The sequence below is a fragment of the Cnephaeus nilssonii genome, assembly GCF_951640355.1.
Source record: "Cnephaeus nilssonii genome assembly, chromosome: 9".
Classification (NCBI taxonomy): Eukaryota; Metazoa; Chordata; class Mammalia; order Chiroptera; family Vespertilionidae; genus Cnephaeus; species Cnephaeus nilssonii.
Genome location: NC_137080.1, coordinates 11,587,010 through 11,610,592, shown reverse-complemented (window position 1 = coordinate 11,610,592; position 23,583 = coordinate 11,587,010). Strand labels below are relative to the sequence as shown.

The 23,583-nt window shown below is 39.9% G+C and overlaps 1 protein-coding gene across 2 annotated transcripts in view; it reads left to right on the top strand.

The window, feature by feature from the left end:
• ROS1 (ROS proto-oncogene 1, receptor tyrosine kinase) overlaps nt 1-23,583 on the top strand; it is a gene marked incomplete at its 3' end in the record, with an annotated part of 95,470 nt that overhangs the window by 60,109 nt on the left and 11,778 nt on the right. For both annotated transcript variants that reach the window (XM_079780235.1, XM_079780234.1), the window contains exons 32-41: nt 908-1,076; nt 1,931-2,048; nt 5,478-5,668; nt 7,319-7,402; nt 10,456-10,591; nt 11,531-11,693; nt 13,037-13,101; nt 14,012-14,141; nt 20,406-20,503; nt 20,736-20,939. In XM_079780235.1, the coding sequence (XP_079636361.1) occupies nt 908-1,076; nt 1,931-2,048; nt 5,478-5,668; nt 7,319-7,402; nt 10,456-10,591; nt 11,531-11,693; nt 13,037-13,101; nt 14,012-14,141; nt 20,406-20,503; nt 20,736-20,939 (1,358 nt within the window). The remainder of the gene's footprint in view (nt 1-907; nt 1,077-1,930; nt 2,049-5,477; nt 5,669-7,318; nt 7,403-10,455; nt 10,592-11,530; nt 11,694-13,036; nt 13,102-14,011; nt 14,142-20,405; nt 20,504-20,735; nt 20,940-23,583) is intronic.

The following is a 23,583-nucleotide window of genomic DNA, read 5'->3' as shown; positions in this document are numbered from 1 at the left end:
AAGTGTCCATCCAATGAAATGGCATGGCCTTGGAGTGCTAAGTGAAAAAGGAGATGTAAAGCAGGTTTATTTATGGAAGCTGACCTTCGTAGGAAACTACTGGGGAAAATACACGAAGAACCCTTGACAAAATGCCACATACCATGTCTCTTCCTATTTGTACGTTGAAAAAAATCACCATTTCCAAATAAATGACATTAAGGGTCCAAATACATGGAGTTTTAAAAAAGTAATGTCACAGAGAAAGAAGTTTAAGATTAGTAAAATCAGAGACCCAGTATCTAAAGAAAGATTTCCTATATTTTATTTCTAACCTTGCTACTGATGATGGGCAAAATTTTTCTTCTCTTGGGGATCTAGTCTTCCTTTGTCTAATAATAAGCAATGCTAGTTAGATGTCTGAAAAAAGTTTTGGGAAGAAAAACTAAATGTTTTAATCTATAACTCAATGTGGACTTCTTCATAGCATCAAAACCTGTAAAAATATCATTATTTTGAAATGAACAAATCTTTGGAATTGAAAGTGTCATTGTTTTGATCCATCACTGTCCCTCAGCAGTGAATTGACATTCTTAGCCATCCTGATTCAATGCAGGCACATACGATTAGAGGAAACAAGAAGTCAAGTTCTAAATTTTCTTCAATGATGAGTAGTCAGAAGTATATGCCCCACCTTAGACTTATCCTAAGAGCTGTCCTTCACATCAGTTATAGCTTATCGTGAAAAATAAAATGGCTATCTATGGTACGCATGATGTTTAGGGTCAAACATAAAGAAGCTCTTATTTTTTTAATAGAAAATAAAGTTTATTTAAAGTTTCATTGATTGCCTTGGTTTGTGAATTTCTGTGTTTAAGAAGGTTTTCTTAAAGAAACAAAAAATGTTAATTGAGTCTTCTTTTTCTAGTGGAAGTACGGTGAGTTTTACCACGTGAAAGCTTCATGCAGCCAAGGTCCTGCTTATGTCTGTAACATCACAGGTCTGCAGCCGTATACTTCTTATCATGTCCGAGTAGTGGTGGTTTACAGGACAGGAGAAAATAGCACCTCACTTTCAGAAAGTTTTAAGACCAAAGGTGAGTATTAACATGCAGCACTGAGAAAACCCTATAAGTTACCCAATTATTTTCTCAGCACTTATTTCACCAATCCTAGAAGTTGTCATTTTTTCTTAAAAGAGTAAATTACTATTTCTAAAACTTGAGTGAAGAAATTAAAGAATTAGGAGTCCTTATAGGCAGTAATGAGATAATACTCACCTGGTCTTGCAAGATCCTGAACAGGGCAAAATTATTTCACCTTTCAGTATTCGGATTTCCTGTCTAGCTATATTTTGCAGCAAGAACTAAATGAAAACAATGTTACTGAGTGTCCAACCCAATATTGACTTACTGACTACTATAACCACATGTTAAAGATTTTTAAAAAATCTAAAAAGTATATTAAATTCATTAGTGTTCTAAAAGGTATACCATAACTCCAAGTTGATCTTATAAGAATCAAGGGAGAATGTTCTAAAACTTACAATATTTTCTTTTTGTATTATTTCAGGCAAGCTAGGATATGTTACTTCTATCATGAATCCATCACTAATAAAAATGTCAGATACTCATTAAAAAAATGCATTTATATGAAAACTAGAAGCCCAATGCACGAAATTCATGCAAGAGTAGGCCTTCCTTCCCCCAGCTGCCGGCACCAGCTTCCCTCTGGCACCCAGGACCCGGGCTTCCCTCACAGCCCCAACTTCGTCAGGAAGGACAGAAGGATGTCCAGAAAGATGTCTGGTCTAATTAGCATATTGTGCTTTTATTATTATAGATATTTCTGAATGTTTCTTTCCTTTTAATAAATACAGTCTATAAAAATATGTTGTGCAGGATATTTTATATTTCTAACTTATCAATCAGTATTTTCTTTGTTTCCAAAGCTGGAGTCCCAAGTAAACCAGGCATTCCAAAATTATTAGAAGGGAGTAAAAATTCAATACAGTGGGAAAAGGCTGATGATAATGGAAGCAGACTTATATACTATATACTTGAGATAAGGTATGTCTATTGGCAAAAGTGCTTTGTAAACTACAAAGAGCTAAGTAGGCTAATTGTAAGGTGTTATTAGATCAAAATTAACAATATTTCTCAATATGTATTTTATAAATAAATATGAAGAATCTTTAAAGACCTTGAATGTCTCATTATCATTTTTGCTCAGTTCCCAGCAGCTAGCCTTGGCACTCCAATTATAAGGCAGATCTCAAAAATCTGTGCTTGTCAAAACTTTATGGAAATAATTCTATAATTGGCACATATAATTTATATTTACTTAATATCTATTCTTTTCAAGAAGCTGAGCTGATGCTTAATGTTAGATGGTGGTATGCATGTACATTTCAGATGTTAATTTGTTTTAGCAAGATGAATAATATATAGGGAAAATTGTCCATAAGCTAGGTATTTTTCAGAACGTAAAATCAGGAACAGATCAGACAGGACTCTCTATCCACTGTGAAGATTACGGTTTGCAGTGTGTTCCTGGGGACTGAAAATGTGCCTTTGATGTAAACTGATCAGCTGATGAACATACGCAACCTCAGATCCAGCCAGGATGAGGAGCTCTGTGAATCATAACTGGCTCAGATGAGCGGATTTCATGCCAGCACGAAGGGAGAATTTCAAATTCCACAGACACGCCCCTCACGGGACTATGAAGCCATCTTTTAAGAAGCTCCAAGGACAAGTCACTTCCATAATTATAGTCCTGGCTACTTGAGCTTTAGATCTATTTTTGCTTCATCATGCTCTGGCATTCCCATAACCTTAAAAAATTTTTTCCTGCTCATGCTAGAGGAGTGCATTAACTATATTTCTAACGGAAACCTTCTTGAAATTTCTGTTACTGTTGTTCATACAGAGTGAAATACATTCTGACCTGCAGAGCTGTCTTGGTGGCCTGAGACTGTGATTATGTCCACCAGTCAGGCATCACCATGGCCTTGGAGGACCCCTTTAACAGGTTTCCCTCAGTAACACCTTAAGTGCATAGCTCCACAAATACTTTGCATTTTCTTGCCCCAGGTTTCTACTCTCTGGACAGGGACTATGGAGTAAAAGAATGAATTGCTTTACCTTTAGTATCTCAAAGTAACTTTTTCAGTCAGGACACTCTCGTGTACCCTGCGTACTTGCTGACAGTACAGAGGTAGTGATAGTGCCAAGTGCATGAACTTGGGAGCTGAACAGACTGTGTTAATTTTCTAGGGCTACCACAACAAAATACCACCAACTGGATGGCTTAAAACCACAGACATTATTTTTTACAGTTCTGGGTCTAGAGTCTAAAATCAAGGTGTCAGGTCCAGCTGGTGTGGCTCAGTGGTTGAGCATGGACCTATGAACCAGGAGGTCACAATTCGATTCCTGGTCAGGGCACATGCCCGGGTTGAAATCTCGATCTCCAGTGGCGGGGCATGCAGGAGGCAACCGATCAATAATTCTCTCTCATCAATGATGTTTCTATCTCTCTTTCCCTCTCCCTTCCCCTCTGGTGGAAAAATAAAAAATAAATAAATTAAAAAAATATATATATATATCTGTTGTTGATGGTTTGTTAATCCCCACCTGAGGATATTTTTCCATTGAGTTTTAGGGAGAGTGGAAGAGAGAGGGAAAGACAGGGAAAGACCGTGGAAGAGAGAGGGAAAGACAACCAACATCAATTGGTTGCCTCCTGCAGGAGCCCTGACCAGGGCCTGGGCCAGGGAGGAGCTCGCAACCAAGGCACGTGCCCTTGACCGGAATCAAACCCAAGACCCTTTGGTCTGCAGAATGACACTCTATCCACTGAACCAAACTGGCTAGAGCAATAAAAATATATTGAAAAATAAAATAAAATAAAATAAAATAAAATAAAGGTGTCAGTAGGACCACGCTTCCTCTGAAGGTTCTAGGAAAGAATCTTTTCCTGCCTCTTGTTAGCTAATGTGGTGATTGCTGCCAATCCCTGGCATTCCTTGGCTTGTAGATGCATCACTCCAGTCTCTGGCTCTGTCGTCACATGGCGTTCTCCCTCTGTGTGTCTCTGTCTTCTTAAGAGGGCATCAATCATTATGTTTGAGCCTCCCTTAATCCAATATGATCTCTTTAACTTGATTACATCGGAAAATACCCTATTTCCAAATAAGGTCGTATTCACAGGGTCTGGGTTGGCCTGAATTTTGGTAGGACCCTATTTAACCCAGTACACAGACCGTGTTTTAACTTTTTGCTTTATTCCATTTTTAAACTTAGATGTTCTCATTTGAAAAAAAAAAAAGGGATAATAAATATCTACCTCTATAGGCTGTTGTGAAGACTCAGTGAAATGAAATGACATGAAAAACACCAGTATTGAGTGTTGTAAATAAAAGATGTTCAGCCAATGTCAAAATTCTTCCTTCTCTTTCTCAATGGCCAATCGCTGTGAAGAGCCATTTTATAAATGTTTAAGTGTCTCGTTCTTTTGGGTCAGAATTGTTTGGGTTAACCAATGAAATTGCCAATGCCTAACATGAAAGTTCACAAAATATACAAAAATACCATGTCATCAAGCTTTACTCAGGATGGTCCCGAGGACCTTCAGCTCCTTGTCACCAACTCAGCTGCTCTGGTCCTCCTGATATACTTGCCCACCCCCTGTCCCTCACAGGCTCAGCCTTTGCTGTCACTGTTTCTCTTTGGGACAGCTGCTCAGTTAGTAGCAGGACTGGCTTCCATTATCTATCCCCATGCTTACTGTGGGTTGGTACCAAGTCCTAAAACTGCTGTGGTCTGAAAAGTTTCAGATTTCTTACTGTCAGAGAAGACATAACTGAAAGGCCTTCAGCCTATGATTCCAGCCTTCCAGCTACATCTTTTAAACCCATACTATTGTGCTCTTTCCATGTTTCCTGTGAAGAATAATGTGGATTGACTTTGAGGTGAGGGTAGGCCAATACAAATGGCAACAACAGAACTTGTAATTTCAGACATAATAACTTTGGTAGCTGAGCTATTATACCTTCCTGATCAATTGTATGTTTTGTGTTATTTTTATCTGGATATAGTATTTGGAGACTATAGGTATTGAGGCTGAGAAATAAGAAAAATAAAGTATTTCCAATAAAAAATTATGGAACAATTGTCTTATGTGTTCGGAATTCTGAAGAAACTTTATGCATTCTGATATTAGGAAAAGTTGCTTCAGCTTTCTCTTGGCCATTGATTATTCATTATTTTCCTGATGGGCTGAGTTGGTTGGCTCTATTCATTGCTGGGATGACTTTATAAGACTATGCTGTGTTCTGTGGCCAAACCATGTGACAGGAATGAGATCAAGGGTAAAGTGTGCAATAGGAGATGCTCTGGAGTTGTGTCATTAAAATGATATATGAGTGTCTAGAAATAACATATATGTTGTCTCATATATTTTCTATATTCATGGTTTTGCTCTTTCTTTGGCAGAAAGGGTACTTCAAATGATTCACTGAACCAGAACTTAATGTGGAAGATGGCATTTAATGGATCCTGCAGTAGCATTTGCACATGGAAGTCCAAAAACCTGAAAGGAACATTTCAGTTCAGAGTAGCAGCTGCAAATAATCTGGGATTTGGTGAATATAGTGGAATCAGTGAGAATATTGTATTATCTGGAGGTATATTATCATGTCTACCTACTTACTAACTTATTACACAAAGGTTCAGAGATAAAGATGGTGCATTCTTAATATGAGCAATAAATCGGGTGACTGTAAAACTTATCTAAACTACCGAACTATTCATTTCATCTGATGTGCTCTTCTTAAAACACCAATACCATAATCATTTTCTCCTCAGTAATAATCAGCTAATTCTTAATACCACCTCATCAAATCCATGCTCCTCGATAGACTTCCAAGGCTGTTCAGAGCCTGGTCTTTATCCAGCCTTATTATCGTGTTCCTGGTACTCTCACTATACAAGAGGCCTAAAATTATACTTTGTCTTTTCCCCAATATTCCCATCTTCCATTGTGTTCTATTTCATCTTTCTAATCACATAGGCTAGAAATCTCAGTACCATGTTAGATTTTTTTCCTCCTCTAGCCAGTCACCAAGTTCCGTTGATTTACTATCTTGAATTCTGTCTGATAAGTTCCCATCTTCCTATTTCCATTTTGGCTTTCCTAATTTAAGCTATCGTTTCTTGCCTGTGCTCTTGGCTTAAGCACATGCTGACTGTTAATCTAGCCAAAGCACAGCTGGATCGCTTACCCCATCTCAGAAGTGCCCAAAAAGGCTCTCCGTTCACTGCCTTCAGGACCATGTACAAACTTTTGTGTGGGCATTTAAGGCCTTCGGTAGTTTCTCTTCTTTCCCAATATTTACCCTGTATAGCCACATCAGACTATAAAAAGCTTTTATGACACTAGCTCTCCAGCCTTTGTTTCCTTCAGCCTGGAATGCAGGTTCCCACAACCTACCATTCACCCCATTACCTGGCATTTCCTTTCCGTCACTTCCTGTCAATTGAAATTCTTCGCATCCTTCAAGGCCTAATTTAAATGAACCTATCATGATGCTTAACTGATACTCCTTAGGCAAATAAGTGACTATATTTTATACACACAGCCCAATAGTCTATATAAAACTTCCATCATTCCTTTTTTATTATAGTTAGTTACCTGACTAAGATTTCAGCAAACTTTTTTTCTGAAAAGAACCAAATAGTAAATACTTTAGGGTTTGCAGGCTGCATCTGATCTCTGTAGCATATTTTTCTTCTTCTTTCCTTTTTAAAATAATACTTTAAAAATCACTCTTAGTTCATGGGTAGTGCAGAATCAGGCTGTGGCCAGATTTAGCCCACAGGCCATAGTTTGCCAAGCTCTGTCTACATGTTTATCTCCTCAACTGAAACTACCTAAGAGAAGGTACCATGTGTTCATGTTTATATTCCTCAGTTTAATGTCCATGGGATTAAATGTGTATGAAGATGTTACAGAGTTATAGTAATCCCAACTATATAATATATGATGAAGACTGAGACTTCTTGTCCCAAATTTGTTAAAAGGATTATCCATGTTTTCTTGATCACTTTAAAGTAGAAACCTGGGTGGGTACACCCCTATGATGTATTGGTAAAATGGCTCTTTGGAAAAACACACATAAAAAACATTGATTTTTGATTACCTAGGATGTAAATACTCTTACCATAGATGAAGTCAAGCTACATAGTTTAACTGGCTCCTAAAATATCATTGGAGCTAGTCCTGGTATATCAGGTAGATCTGTGAATTAATTTCTTTTTCTCATTTATTTCATTAGATGGTTTTTGGATACCAGAAACAAGCTTTATACTTACTGCTGTAATTGGAATATTTCTGGTTGTTATAATCCCATTGACCTTTGGTAAGTAAAAAAAATTTTTTTTAATAGGCAATAAATTATTTATTTAATTACAATAATTGACTTATTTCTTAGTTTATTTAATCTCTCACCTGAAATAAATTCATAAAATTTACAATGTTACCTTTGGCTGTAAGTTCTTAACCATTATCTTTTGTGAATTGTTTTCTGGATCTAAGAGTAACTATTTTATAAACAATATAGCTATATTTATACTTCATGGTATATTTTAGATAAAACTATTTGCAAGAACACTGACTTTAACTTTCTTTATAATAGTGTTTGTTTCTGACTGACTATGTAACAAGTGTTTTTTGTGGTGTAAAGTTTGAAATAAATGAGAAATTACTTTGGGTATATAAAAAAAGGGTAGGATTAATGCAAGACCAGTGGCAATCCTTGCTTGGGATAGTCTGGGCCTCCAGGCAGACAGCCTGGTTTGGAATGAGCAGGGCCTCTTTTGCAGAAGACCCATTTCTGGCCTATAGGAGCCACTCTCACTTTCAGATGTCTGACTTGCTTATTTCAAATCCCTGCTCATTTATAAATGACTAGGGAAACAGAATTAGATTAGGTAGATAGAAAACTGGCCATTTCCAACTATTTCTTTTATACTAATGTGCTAGTCCTAAAAGGCCTTTAAAAAATAATTTGGTTTAATGATGAGAAAAGACAGTGACAACCCCAAAAGACTTGGTCAAATATTGGGCCTTGAGGGTTATTATAGTGATCACACATTCTGATTCATTCTTATTGTTTCAGCATAAACATCAGTAGCACTTTCTTTCAGTCCCTAAAATGTCTTGATTTGCATTATAAGATATATGATCACCTTGTCATTATTAATATGATGTGTCTCAGACATGCTAAAACATTATAAGAAAAACATGATATTTACCAAAAAAAAAAAAAGCACTCAAATACATATTCAGGAAATTGTGGCTTATTTATTTATTTTTTTGCATAAATAAGGAAAAGTTAGAAGAGAACGTTTAAGGAAAATTTACAAACATATAGTTGAAATCTCTCAGGATAGAAAAAGCCAATATTTCACTCGTGTTCTAAATCTTTATTGTTCCCTAAACCGATTGGAATCATAAGCTATTGGAGAGCACACTGAAACTTGAATTGAGATTTCTTTTCACAGATTCCACACAGATAATATATGGAACTCCTTCAGCTAACTTGGAAAGCTAAAAATTTCAGCTGACCCTGCCAGGATATTAACCTGTGGTTCCAGGGAGTCTAAGTATTGCACAGCTGATGTTTGTGTCACTAAGCCAGCCCCTCCAGAGTTACGCATATGACTGCAGTATATTTGGCAGTTGGCATATAGGCTTGACTGCTTGTCTGCTTTCCTACTGGGAAGCAGTAGTTCGTGAAGAATCTTCCATCTGACCTTTGCTTGCCTACTTGTACATCACCATTGTTTAAACTCATAACTCTAGTGGGATGAACATGAGATAATTTCAGACAACCTATTATGCTTTTAAGACATCCTAAGAATATCTGACTTTCTCAGGACTTAACGGTCTTTATTCTATTTGGAACTCAAACAGATTTTTGAGTACAGCTAAGCTAATCTGGTTATTTAGGAAACGTGCATGTGGTTTTACTAGTAGGGGTGTGGAAGTGCATGAGAAAAGACTGAGTTCTTAAAATAATGAGAAGTAGGAATTGTTTTAAAATTTGCATTGTGCTGAGGGCTCTCATCAGTCATACTTATAAATATAAAATTGAAACAAGGGTTTAAAAATAAGCATTGACAGCTTTTGCTGTGGGGAGCAGTCATAGCTAATGTGTAACATCAGCCATATGCTGGGAGCAGAGGGAAAGATAAAGTAGTAAACTACAATTGCTGACCTCCGGAGTTTGCCATTTAATGAGGGAGGTAAGATCTATTTGTGTGAAAAGATAAATAGTGATATATGTGTTAAACAACAACAAAAGGCAATGAATGGTACATGAAATACACAAGACAGTGACATAGAAGTGCTTAGAGACACATTAGTCTTATAAGTTCAGAGATGAGAGATCAGTAGAGGTTGCAGAAGTCTCGTAAGGTGTCACTGAAAATGGGGGACACTAACATGGCTTTTAAAAATGAAGAGGGGTAGTGAGAGCATTTCAGGTTTGAAAAACTGCATTAGCAAAAGTACTTAAGATCTACCCCTGTGTGGTCCCTTAAATGGAATTTCACTTGAATAAAACTCTGACCTGTTAAATACAGAAGCTACTATAAAATAAAGTTCAAATTTTCATGATTATCTAACAAAGCATCCTTGCTGTTTTCAGCTTCTGAGCCAATATTCTAGGGTAGATGGATGATCTTATTGACATAATTGTATTTTAATCTATAAAAATATCATTTGTTTATAATAATTTATATTTATGATTATAAAATAATATTTGCTCATTGTATGAAGAAGATAATACAAATCATCCACGATTTCATGACTAGGGAGGACCACTGCTAACATTTGGTGGGGTTCATTCCAATAATTTTTCTCTGTATTTGAATATATATATATATATATATATATATATATATATATGAACAACAATGGATATATACTCTGATACTCTGCATTTTCAAAAAGTGTGCCATTATAGCCATTATATTGAAAGCACTCCTCAGGTTTACTGAAGAGTATAACCTGGACATATCTGGACTCAGAAATGAATTTGTCTCACTAATAATTATTATGCAAGTGTGTTTTGGTTTGACTTTGCTTTATGAGTGATTTTGAGAAATAAATTCTGATATTAAGATACTTCAACTTGTTTATAACAGCAATAAGAAATACATTAAATATTTAAATGTTACTCTGCTATTCAATGAAAAGTGAGGTAGTATAAGCTATGCCTTTTTCTATGGCCTGCTACCTAGATTTAATTCGTTTTTAAATTATTATTAGGGGCATACTTTTCAATTAAATGCTGTTATTTTACCAATGGTGTTCTTATGGGTAAATACTTAAAATGTATTGTTAACGTACCCTAAAGGAAAAGGAAGCGATACTTCGTTTTGTGAATTATGTCTTTTTTCTTTGTAGTCTGGCACCGAAGAGTAAAGAATCAGAAAACAACCAAGGAAGGGCTGGCCGTTCTCATAAGCGAAGACAAAGAGCTGGCTGAGCTGCGAGGTCTGGCAGCTGCGGTGGGACTGGCTCATGGCTGCTGTGCGATACGGTGAGAATGTGGGGCATCGCGATGGGACACGTAGATGAAGGGCGGGCGGGATGACCTGGGCTGATGTCCACTGTTCTGTTTCAGAAGTTGTATGGTGGTTGCCTACACAAGCTCTTCAAGATAGATGAGTATTGAACTTCTGCTGTCATCATAACTTTAAAAAAATGTAAATGTCTTTGTAAAACATTATACTATGGTCCATACAAAAGGGAATGATACAGCCATAGGCCTTGAAATTTGTAACTTAAGACATAAAAACGAAGGATTTGGAATAGACACAGAAATGATCTAAGTTAGCTAGCTCCTCAGAGGTGACTTTTCCTTGAGAAGTACTCAGTCCACCTAACACTCAAGATTCTCTTTTTAAAAACTCGAAGTATTTTAAATGCAGATGCATGTCATGCATGTCTCTCCTCATAATATTCCAGGTGAGAAACTTGGCTTCTTAAAAGTTAACCTGAAGAAAATGGAATTGATTTTTGTGCTCATAGTAAATTTTGTTTTATATAAGAGATCAGGTGTGTGAACTAGTTAAAGTAAATGCTTTTTAGCTCATAAATCCAGCTGCATTTATTACTAATTTGCAATCACTTTTTATACAAACTGGTAACCTGGAGGAATTCATTGATGACTGTAACAAAACAAGCTACAGCAAAAAAACCTTGAGGCAACGCACACACACGGGCATGTTTCTGTCAAAATGAAGGTGCCTGTTAGCAAAGTGACATGGTCTGTCTGGGTTTTAGGGAAGGCACATTCTGGGTGGTGGAAGAGGGAAGGAACTGAAACACAAAGTCCCACATCACTTTATCACACAGAATGCACCTCAGCGTTGCGAAGCCATGAGCTTTCTTTCTCATACTCTTTCGGACACTAACACCAACACCAACTTGTAAACCATCTGTATTTTGGGAGACCAAGAATATTGTTATTTTCTAGTACTCTTCCGACCCAAGAGGAGATTGAAAGTCTTCCTGTCTTCCCTCGGGAAAACCTGACGCTGTGCCTCCTGTTGGGGAGTGGAGCCTTTGGAGAAGTGTATGAAGGAACAGCAGTAGACATCTTAGGAGCTGGAAGCGGAGAAACCAAAGTAGCAGTGAAGGTAACGTGGCTTTAACTCCTTGACATGTTATGTCCGCATACTTACATAGATTTGCCTGGGTGCAACTATCATGAAAAATGAGTGATCTTAACGGAAAAGAGAACTAGAAGGCAGGAGACTATTCACGGCTACAGAAATCACTTTTTCCCCCTTCCATTTCCTACATAAGCTCTGAAATTAATACTAATCTCTCTGATTACTAATTAGTTAAGACCCAGCAGTTTTCCCCTTCAAATATACTGTAAGAGAAGCGAGGTTGTTAAGTGCATTCTCAAGGCAGGTAATAGGGCAGATTGTAAATATTTTAGACTTGTGGCCATATTGAGTCAGTTGCAACTATGCCACTCTATCATTCAGTATGTAAACCAATGTGCGTGATGTTTCACTTAGACTTTATTTATGAAAATTGAAGTTTATTAGTAAATTTCACATAATTTTTATGTGTAATGAAATTATATTCTTTTTTACTTTCTTCAACCAGTTAAAAATTTAACAGGCCAGTTATACCTCAATAAAGCTAGAAAAAAATGTCACAACTATTTTCAGATAGCAAGCTGTGCAAAAATAGGTGACAGGGTGGAACTGGCCCACAGGCTATATTTTGCTGACCTGTAATTGAGCAATACCCTAATCGCAGCTTGTTAGGAATCTATTGCTTTGAGAGTAGGTGATACAATCAGAAAAGTTGGCCAAATTTTCTCAATTGATTTAAATAAGTGTTTATTTTTCTTGTGTAACAGGTGACTGCTGGCTTTAGTGCAGTGCCAGTAGATCTGAAATTCTCTTCACTTTGTACATGTGTGTTGCCTCATGGTCCCAAGGTGGTTGCCAAGGAATCAGGCATCACATCTTCATTCAGGCCAGAACATTCATTGACCAGAACTGAGCCGTATTTGCAAAAGAGGCTGGAGAGTTACAGGCCATGATTTTCATGATTATCTCAGACCAATTGCCTGGGACTGGGCACCTTGCCTCTAAGAAACAAATTAGGGTATTGTTAGCAAGGAAGCCTGGGAAACAGATGTTGAATAGAAAACTCTGAAAATTAAGAAATTAGCTTAAGCACCAAATTTGTTCTCTTTTTAAATTTTTTTACATTTTGGAGAGACTTTGTGTAAATATCACTAGATCTTTTATCTATCAGATATTTCACTTAAATACTTCCAATAACAGGAGCTATCTTTTGAATAGGTTTACATAGTACATGTACATGCACTATCCATTATTTATTTTGCAGTTTCAAGGTGGATATTATAAAACAAAACCAAGATTATCTCCATTAATCCACTGAGCTCACAGAATGTCTGCTATACTGATTCTTGGCTTGTTTTTGTGTTGCACAGACTTTGAAGAAGGGCTCCACAGACCAAGAAAAGATTGAATTCCTGAAGGAGGCATATCTGATGAGGTATCAGGGCCGCTCTGAAATAATTTCCCCTTGGTGTGGGTAGGAAGCTTTTACATCTGATCGGTAGACTTTTAACATTCCAAATCACCTGACATAATAGATCATGCCCCACATGAGCGTGGCTGAAGTCTGAATGGGAATATGTCTGTAATGACAAGTATTTTATAGAATCCAGTCTTCCAAGTCTGGGCACAGGTTGTCCTCCAGCAAAAGGTTTTCCTTTCACCTTCAATAAAACGTGTGTTTTGCAAGTGACTTCTGAAGCTGACCAGCTTTAAACACGCTAATGGTCTTCTAAATATGTGGGAATGGTTGAAGTAGACTGAGTAAGAGAGAGTTCTCTTAAGTACAGTGATGCCAATGAAAATATTCCTTGTCTTGGTAAACTTAACTTCTGTGTTAGTTGTTGAGCATGAAAACTGATGAAAGACATCTTAACGGGAAGACCTGGAGCAGTGGTTCTAGTTATTCAATTGGAATTTATTTGCTTTGACATCTTGAGGAAACAGTTGTAGCCGAATTTGCCTGTCTGAATTGTTCCTCTAAAAAAGAAGGAATAATATTTCATATTTGTGATGACAAAAAAACATAATGTTTTCAAATACCTTTGGAAGAAGAAAACTAGTTCAAATGACTTTCTTTTCCAAAACACAAAATACTGAATATAAACATGGTTTCTTCTAAAACACACACTGTTCTGTCCATATGCACTGGCCACTAGGGGTTGCCATATTACCTCTGTAAGGCGAGAACACAGACCATCACTTGGAAAAAGGAGGCCTTCATTTGTCAGAGAAAAAATCAGGGGTTTTGATGGAAACTATCGATAATCAAATGCTCTATTCCAGAAGGCCCTCAGCTAGGACTTCTGTCGCTGTCCTGTCACCCGCCTGTCTCTTTCCACTTTTAGTAAGTTTAATCATCCCAACATTCTGAAGCAGCTTGGAGTCTGTTTGCTGAATGAACCCCAATACATTATCCTGGAATTGATGGAAGGAGGCGATCTCCTCACCTATTTGCGTAAAGCCCGGATGACAACGGTAGGAAATGGGGTCCCCAGTGTGGATTTTATAATGCAAATGCCCTATTAATTTTCTTTAAATTCAACAGGCTGCAGTTTCGGCCAATTGGAGAACCTTGGAAGACTTCCTTGGAAAGAATTATTGTATTTCCTTCATGTTGGATTAGGACAATTAGCACCCTGGACTAATTTCTGGTTATTTGAGCCTGTTTTCAGTATTTAACAGGAAAATAGCTCCCTCAATGCCAGAATCGTGTTCCCTGGAGAACAGAGGTTGTAAAGAGTTGGAAAAGGCACATCTTTCTCTGTATTTAGTATGCAAGTCTGTCTCTCCCAAATTGATATTTCCAGTCCTCATGTCTTGACTGAGTACTAGACTTATATGTCCCCACCCGGTTGACATATCTGTTTGGATTTTAATAGGCATCTCAAACTTATTTTGGGCAAAACAAAATTCTTGATTTCATACATTCTCCCCCATGCCATCCATCCAATTTTTTGCTTTCTCTTTTCCCACAACCATGCTGACAGGTCCTGTGGGCTCTACAATTCTGCCCCCAAAATGCAGCCCACACCCATCCTTTGTTCTCTCTCCAGTACCCAGAGCAGTGGCTAGCAGAGTGGGGACACCGGAAATATACTGTGGAACGAGTACCAGGGGAAGATAGCACCCAGGGAACCTACTTTAAACCTTAGATGAGAAACATATGAGACAAAACAAGTAACTAAAGTTTAAATCCGTAGATTTAAAAATATTTGGTTTTCATTTTTATCAAAGTACATATTATATGGCTAACAAACTGACATATATGACAAGGTTATAAAAAAAAAGCTCACAGGAGTTTTTCACTATTGTATCCTATGCTCTATCTTATCCCCACATCCCAGGCATCTGCACAGTTCTTCTGGTACTTAACTCCAGAGCCTCAATATTCTGCTTGTATTGCACATTGCTTATCAACCTGGGGTGGGGGGCGGGATCTATTGTCTGCCTACTGTGAAAGATGAGTAAGTCTACTCTCTTAGACTTACTCATGTACCAGCCCAAACCCCACTAGCTCTACACGCAGAAAACTTTGTTTCCTTTATCCCCTAACAGTATCATAATTTTCAGGTAAATCAGCATTGCAGGTTTACATTACTATGATCACTTAATTATCATTTGCAGCGGAGTCACTCAAATGCTAGGATTGTGTGTTTTTTCCTTAGGCTAGTTCCGTGGTCGGCAAACTGCGGCTCTCGAGCCACATGCGGCTCTTTGGCCCCTTGAGTGTGGCTCTTCCACAAAATACCACGGCCTGGGCGAGTCTACTTTGAAGAAGTGGCGTTAGAAGAAGTTTAAGTTTAAAAAATTTGGCTCTCAAAAGAAATTTCAATCGTTGTACTGTTGATGTTTGGCTCTGTTGACTAATGAGTTTGCTGACCACTGGGCTAGTTTAATAAATGCAGCTTCTTTTCCATTTGCTTAGTTTTCTATTTAACTAAACTTCCTGACAGAATTGTCGTACTTTTCTCAATATGGTAAAATATAGAACTCAGCAGGGCACAATTATTTCCTCAGGCACTTCCCTGCTGGGGCCAATACAGGTGCTTGTCCTCTGGGCTGTCTACCCAGCAGTTATCCTAGGGGTTTCCTTCACGGTTACCCTGGTAATGTCCATGTTGGACCATTGTTTCCTCTGCTTCATGACTTTGTTCTGTTTCAGAAAAGAGAAAACATGTCTATGAAGCTAAAATTGCCTTCTTTTTCTTGCTGAGAAAATGTCCTCTATTCTTTCCTCACACTGGCTTACTAATTTGGCTGATTCTAGGATGAAAACCCCTTTTGCTAAAATAAATCTGCTACATCTTTGTTTTCTAGTTTCTACTATAGCCTTTAGGAAGTCTTTTTCCATTCTGGTTCCCAGACTTTGGATCATGCTTGAACTGTATTCTGCCCCTCCTGTTTGGAAAATGTTAGGAATTTCTTATCTGTGGTACTTTTTACACATCTCAATACTTAGCCTGAAAAATCAGTCCCCTCAATTCTGGAATTTTTGTCATATGATTTCTTTGATAATGAAGAAATCTCTTTGTTTCCTCTATTTTCTTGTTCTGAAAATCCTATTAGTTGGATAATGGACAGCTTTGTTTTATCATATTGTTTTAGCCACTGCTCTTTCTTATTTTCCAACTCTTTGTCCTTTTGGTCTCAATTCTGGCCGATTTCCTAAACTTTGTTATAAAGTTTAAAATTTTAACAGACTCTTTCTTTTATTTGACTATCCTTAAAATAATTATCTGGGTTTTTGTCATACATACAAAATCTCTTATTTTTCCTAGGATACTAATTATATAGTTTCTAAGTAGTTAATTTGCTTCCTGAAGTGTCCTGATTGCCCCCTTTCTTCTTTGTTCTGGGATCTGTTTGTAATGTGATATTTTCTCAAATGTTTGGCAATTTGTGACTGGTCTTCATATTTAATAGTGAGGCCTTCACACTGAATCGCTGATTGGAACCTATGTGTCTGTGGCAGCTTCCTTCTGGTTGTCAGGTGGGACCCCACTGTTCTGTTGGGGGTCCCTTAAGGACATGTCTTACGGGCATGTGCCCAGCTTCACCCAGAAGACTCCGTGGGTCTCCTGTCTGAGCAATAAAACCTAAGCCTCAGTCCAGGGACAGAGGACTGGAGGTCTCCAGGCTCAGTGTGTGGGTGCTTATTTAATTTCCCTCTCAATTTTCAATACAGTGCCTTAGTATGTTCAGTATCTTTGAACTTGGTGTTCTGGTTCAGTGTGTGTGTTCACCTCAGAGGAGAGCCTCCAGCTGCAGTGGGGAGATCTAAGAGTTAGTTAGCCCTTAAAATAAACTTTTAAACATTCCCCTTGCATTGAGTCCTGCCTTCACCCCCGAATTCAGAGATACTTGCTACCTCCAATTCAAGAGCCTTTGTGGGGCTCTATGGTGAAAAAGTTTAATTATTGTCTTCTCCTTCATCATCTTTCACCTCCCTGGGCTCTGCTAAATGTCCACTCCTCCATCTGCTTTCCCTGTTCCAACACGTTTTGTTGCTCTGTGTCTATTTTCTTGATCTACTTGCCCTTGTGATATAAAAATTTCCTCAGGACTCTCATTTTAGTAAGGGGAGAGAGTGGAACTAAAACTGCATCAATTCCCCATCTTTAACAAGAAAGCTTATCTGGCCAGCTGGCGTGGCTCAGTGGTTGAACATCGACCTATGAACCAGGAGATCACAGTTCGATTCCTGATCAGGGCACATGCCTGGGTTGATCAGAGCACATGCCCAGGTCATGGGCTCCATCCCCAGTGTAGGGTGTGCAGGAGACAGCCGATCAATGATTCTCTCATCATTGATATTTCTATCTCTCTCTCCCTCTTTGAAATTAATAAAAATATTTTTTCTAAAAAAGAAAGCTTATCTATAGATTTTTGTAAGGGTTTTTTTGTTGTTGTTTTGGTTTGTTTTTGTGTATATTTTTGTTTTCTTTTGAGGAGAGAAGGGAGGATGAAGATAGGCTAAAAGAAAGCATGGATCCATGTTTTCCAAACTATTCCACACATCTAGGATCCTAATGGCTGTAATGATTAGTTCTCAAGTGTGTTTAGTCTTCCACTGCCTTTCCTGTCAGCTGTCCACAATGGCCTCCATGCTTCGTCTCCCTTACTCCAGCCCTATAGGACAGGGTGCTGTTAGGTGCCCAGCGCCGGATTAAAGTCAGGGCCCTCTGTGGAACAGCCCAGGCTCTAAGCCCCCATCACGCTGAGTTCATTTGGGCCAGCCATCTGTCCACAGAGAGTGCTCAGAGGAACATTCTGGAGGAACTACCACAAGCATCTTTTTCCCTATCCCTGTGCCGAGACCACTAGCCTAGTCCTTCGTTTTCAAGGTCTCACTTTCTGCATCTATAAAATGGAATATTAAATTAAAAACTTTCTCAGGCTACTTTTAGCTTTGATATTCCAAGATTGTATTACAATGAAAAAAAGTAAAAAAAAAAAATCAAACAAAACCAAGCCATCAAAATAATAAAAACACATATTCAAAAACAAGTTAATTATCAAATCTCTGCTGGGCATTTATTGTACAAGTGTGAAGTATGTGGCTCTTGCTTTTATTTTATTTTATTATTTTTGTTTTTTGCTAATCTTCACCCAAGGATATTTTCCATTGATTTTTAGAGAGAGTGGAAGGGAGAGGGAGACACACACACAGAGAAACATCAATGTGAGAGAGACACATTGATTGGTTGTCTTCCGAACATGCCCCTACCAGGGCTGGGGATTGAGCCTGCAACAGAAGTACGTGCCCTTGACCAGAATTGAACCCTGGACCCTTCAGTCTGCGGGCTAACACTCTATCCACGGAGCCAAACTGGCTAAGGCACTCTTGCTTTTAAGGAACTTGTCGTGTGGGAGGGAAGTAAGTCACATATAAATAACCCATATAAGGTGGAAAATGGGAGGACCCATTAGAGTGGAGTAGAGGGTCTACTGCTGAAGCACAGAGGAGAGAGAGGTGATTTCCAGCTGAAGAGTCCTGGAAAGACTTTGTGGAGGAGAACCAATCAAGGCGGGAGACAGAAAACTCTCTGAAACTGCACCTGCGTGAGTTGTGAAAGGCTTTCACCAGGGATGGACCTGGGGGGAGGTTCAATATGTCCGGGGAGGTTAGCAAGAGATGATAGATGGTAGCCCACAGTAGCATCTGGAGTCAAGGGAGCCCAACAAGGGCTGGTGAGGCGTCCCCACAGGTTGTCACATAGGCGGTCAGAAGCAAGTGATATTTAGAAATCCAGGTAGGCAGGCAGCATTCTGAAAACCTGTCAGCAGAGAACAGGGTGCTAGCCACCAGACTGAAGTTCAGGAGCAAGATTCTCTGTGAAGACAGCCTTCACAAGTAGGGTAGGTTTCGCCAAGAGCAAAGCAGAGATCCACTCACAGAGGAACTAATGAACCAGTTGGGACACTCGGACACAGGCCATGAGTTTGGTATCTGGTGGACCTGAGCAGGACTGTAGGGGACTGATTCTAGGGAGTAAGTTCTAGCCTAGTTATCACACTGAGTTGTGGTTGAACGGGACCATGGCAATGTTGAGTCCCAGAATATCAGGATTCTTTCTGTTTTGGGGACAAGACATGAGCTTGCTGGCCATGTAAAAGCACTTAGGAGCCCCTATCTATGAGGGATTGGGGGGTTTCAAGGTTGGGAACCATTATAGATGATCCGTGGAAGATGTGAATGGAAATCAGGACTAAGGAGGGCATTCCATGAAACAGTGATAGCAGGAATATAGAAGAGAGGTTGAGAAATGCAGAGCAGGTATGAAAAAAACGCCAATGTCCCAGTGTGACTCAAGCACAGATTGTGAGAGGAGAAACTATGGGGAATAAATGGACATAAGGAGAGCCTGGGGCTTACATGGAGGTTGTGCTCAGGAATCTGTAATAAATCCTACAGGCAGTGGGTCACAACGGAATGAGCTAATTAAATCACAAGGAGGCTGGGAGACATGGGAAGTTTGGGAAGAGTCAGATAGGAATGATAAAGGCCTGAATGAGGGTAATTGCAGAAAATGGCAACGGACAGAGCTTTTCCATATGGTGCTAATAAAAACTTCAGCTGGCTTTTTTTCTTTTTTCATGTAGAAATCATTGTAGCCATACAGGCGCAATTTATTTGGGCTGGCTCTCCTAGACGTGACCCTGAAAAAGAGTGTGTTTTGCTCATATGAGAAACAAGCCCATTGTCATGACTGACACAATGGTGTGACCTTGGGTAAATAATTAAACTGGTGAGCACTGATTAAACTATCATTATTGCTGCTTATGAGAGCAGCTGCTGTTTATTAAGTGCTTTTTATATACCAGCCAGATTACATATCTTATGTGAAAACCTACGAAGGCAGGCTTATTATTTCCACGTTACCCACGAGAAAGCTGCTGAGTGAACAAAGCAAAGTGAGCAAGGTCACACAATGAGTAAGCAGCAGAATCAGGTTTTAAATCTTGGTCTGTCAGAACGAACACCCAGTTTCAAACAAAGGTCCCATATTGCCTCTGCTTACTAAATGTAGTCTTTTTTTTATGTATATTTGGGAAGAAAGCATATAAATATAGTTCTTTTCCTCCTTGCCTGAATTCTTGCAACCATAACTAAAACTTTCTTTAAAATATCATGTATATGTGTGCACATGCATATATATGAAGCCATTTATACATATGTATGTATATGTGTAGTTGGTGCAAATTGGAAAGGTGCCTAATCTTTTTCCTTTCTTACAGTTTCATGGTCCTTTGCTCACCTTGGTTGACCTTGTAGACCTGTGTGTAGATATTTCAAAAGGCTGTGTCTACCTGGAGCAGCTGCACTTTATTCACAGGTACCGTGATCCTGGATACAGGTTCCTATGGGTACTGGCACATTAGCCATCTGTACTTTGGGTAAAATATAGAAAATAAACATTTTCAGTCCTTCAAAATAACAATATTTCTAAAAAAAAAAATAGTCTCTCTTCTCTACAGACCTGCTAGTATTACTTGTCTGATCTCTGGAACTGTATTATTATTATTATTATTATTATTATTATTAATTAAATATAGCTTTTGCCATAGGGACCTGGCAGCTCGGAATTGCCTCGTCTCAGTGAAAGACTACAACAGTCCATCACGGGTAGTGAAGATTGGGGACTTTGGACTCGCGAGGGACATCTACAAAAATGATTACTATAGAAAGAGGGGAGAAGGCCTGCTCCCTGTTCGGTGGATGGCTCCGGAAAGTTTGATGGATGGAATTTTCACGACGCAGTCTGATGTATGGTGAGCTTAATAGGACACATAGAAATGTGGGCAGAACCATCCAATGGCAGAGCCAAAAAGGATCTTAAAAGGTCTTCTAATTTTTTTATTATTATTACTAGAGGCCCAGTGCACAAACTTTGTGCACTTCGCGGGGGGGGGGGGGTCCCTCAGCCTGGCTTGTGCCCTCTCGCAGTTCAGGAGTCCTTGGGGGATGAACTGCCTGCTTAGGCCTGCTCCCCATGGATCTTAGCACTGCCGAGGATCCAGGGCTTCTGGCTGAGCAGCACTCTCCCTATGGGAGCTCACTGACCACTAGGGGGCAGCTCCTAGTTGAGTGTATGCCCCCTGGTGGTCAGTGTGCATCATAGCAACCAGTCATTCTGCTGTTCAGTCAATTTGCATATTAGCCTTTCATTATATAGGACTAGAGGCCCAGTGCATGAATTTGTGCACAGGTGGGGTCCGGCTGGCCCAGCCCCAATTGGGGTGGATCGGGGCAGGGCCTGTTGGGAGGAGGAGACAGAGGGAGGTTGGCTGTCCGGCCCGCTCCAATGGGGGCCCAATCAGGGCCAGGCCAGCTGGGGGGAGGAGCCAAGGGTGATTGGCTGGTGGGCCCTGCCCCCGATTGGGGTGGGGGGCTGATTGGGGGTCAGCAGCCAGAGGAGGGGCTGTGGGATGTTGACCAGCCAGCTCCACCCCTGATTGGTGTGGCAGGGCCCATTGGGGGCAGAGCTGGCTGGGGGAAGGGGCCATGGGCCTATCGGGGTGGTGGGGGCTGATTGGAGGTGGGGCTGGCCATGGGGAGGGGTTGTGGGCGGTGGGCCAGCTGGCCCCATCCCTGAAGGGGGTGGGAGGGCCAATCAGGGGCCAGTGGCCTGGGGGAGGGGCCATGGGTGGTTGGCTGGCCCTGCTTCTGATCGGGGTGGGGGGGCCAATCTGGGGTGGGGCCAGGTGGGAGGAGGGGCTTCAGGAGGTTGGCCACCAGCCCCACCCCCTATTGGGGTGGGGGGGGGCAATCAGGGATGGGGCTGGCTGGGGGAGGGGCCCCGGGAGTTTGGCTGGTGGCCCCACCCCCCTATCAGGCTGGTTCGCTGGCTGCAGTGGGCATCATAGTGACCGGTTGTTCTGGTCATTATGGCATTCCAGTCGCTGGCTTTTTATATATATAGATTGTTGTTGTTGTCAGTATTACAGATGTCCTCCATTTTCTCCCCTTTTGCCACCCTTGACCCTGCCCCACCCCAGGCCTTCACTACTCTATTGCCTGTGTCCATGGGCTATGCAAGTTCTTTGGTTAATCTCTTCCTGTCCCCTAACCCTCCTCTCCTCTGAGATCTGTCAGTCTGTTCCAGTCTGTTCCATGTCTCAGGACCTATTTTGTTCGTCAGTTTATTTTGTTCAATAGATTCCACATATAAGTGAGATCATGTGATACTTGCCTTTCTCTGACTGGCTTATTTCACTTAGCATAATACTCTCCAGGTTCATCCATGCTGTTGCAAGGGTAAGAGATCCTTCTTTCTTACTGCTGCATGGTATTCCACTGTGTATTGTTTTAAATGTGAGAAAACAGAAGGCCAGAGAGGTTGCAGTTTGCCGTAAGCTAAAGTGAAAGCTGGTGTCTAAAGGGGACTATTCCTGGGTCTCAGCAGCTTACATACCTCACTCCAATTGGTTTTGATCCTTCATCTTACTAGTATACGTGAAATAGCTACATTTACTTCAGGTATCTTATTACTCCCCAAAGTGTAGAGGCTTTGACTAATAGGAATTGGGACCTATGAATTAATATCTAAGTATGTGTCTAAATGCCTACTATTTGGGGATGTTTGGTCATTCATTTATAAGTAGACTTTAAATCACAGATCTCAAAAACATTAGGACATTGGGGAGATTTAGAAATCTCTTTATTATTTTAATAGAACCCCTCATTTTTGCTTGTTGACCCCAAACTTTCTATGAGAGCTGCTCAAAATGTAAGGATTTGTTCAATAACTTTTAAGCTGAACTGGCCCTAGGTACAGTTGGGGATGAGATAAAATCTAGGTTCAGTGCTGCCAGTTTTTATTCACATCTTCCTTCTCCATGTTTACTAGCACTCAAACTTAGAAAAACAAACAAACTGAAATGCTTTCTTGCTCACCAGCAAGTATGCCTGCATAATGGAGGTCTGCAGTTCTCCAATGGTTCAGCCAGAAAGGAGGAGCAAAGTGTGTGTGTGTGCGTGTGTGTGTGTGTGTGTGTGTGTGTGTCCCCACTGAGCATTCCTATCACCTCTGAAGTGCTGCTGGTAGGCAGTTGCTTGTTTGATTTTCTTTTTAAATATATTTTTATTAATTTCAGAGAGGAAGAGAGAATGAGAGAGAGCTAGAAACATCAATGATGAGAATCATTGATTGGCTGCCTCCTTCATGCCCCACACTGGGGATCAAGCCGGCCACCTGGGCATGTGCCCTGACTGGGAATCGAACCGTGACCTCCTGGTTCATGGATCAATGTTTAACCACTGAGCCATGTTGGCTGGGTGCTTGTTCTACTTATTCTTGTGATCAACTTGCTTTTAAGTCTCCCATTTGCTTTTTATGGACCCAATCATTCCAATCACAAAATATAGCCCATTGCCCCGGGAGTATTATGTTGAAGAAACTACTGTAAACATGAT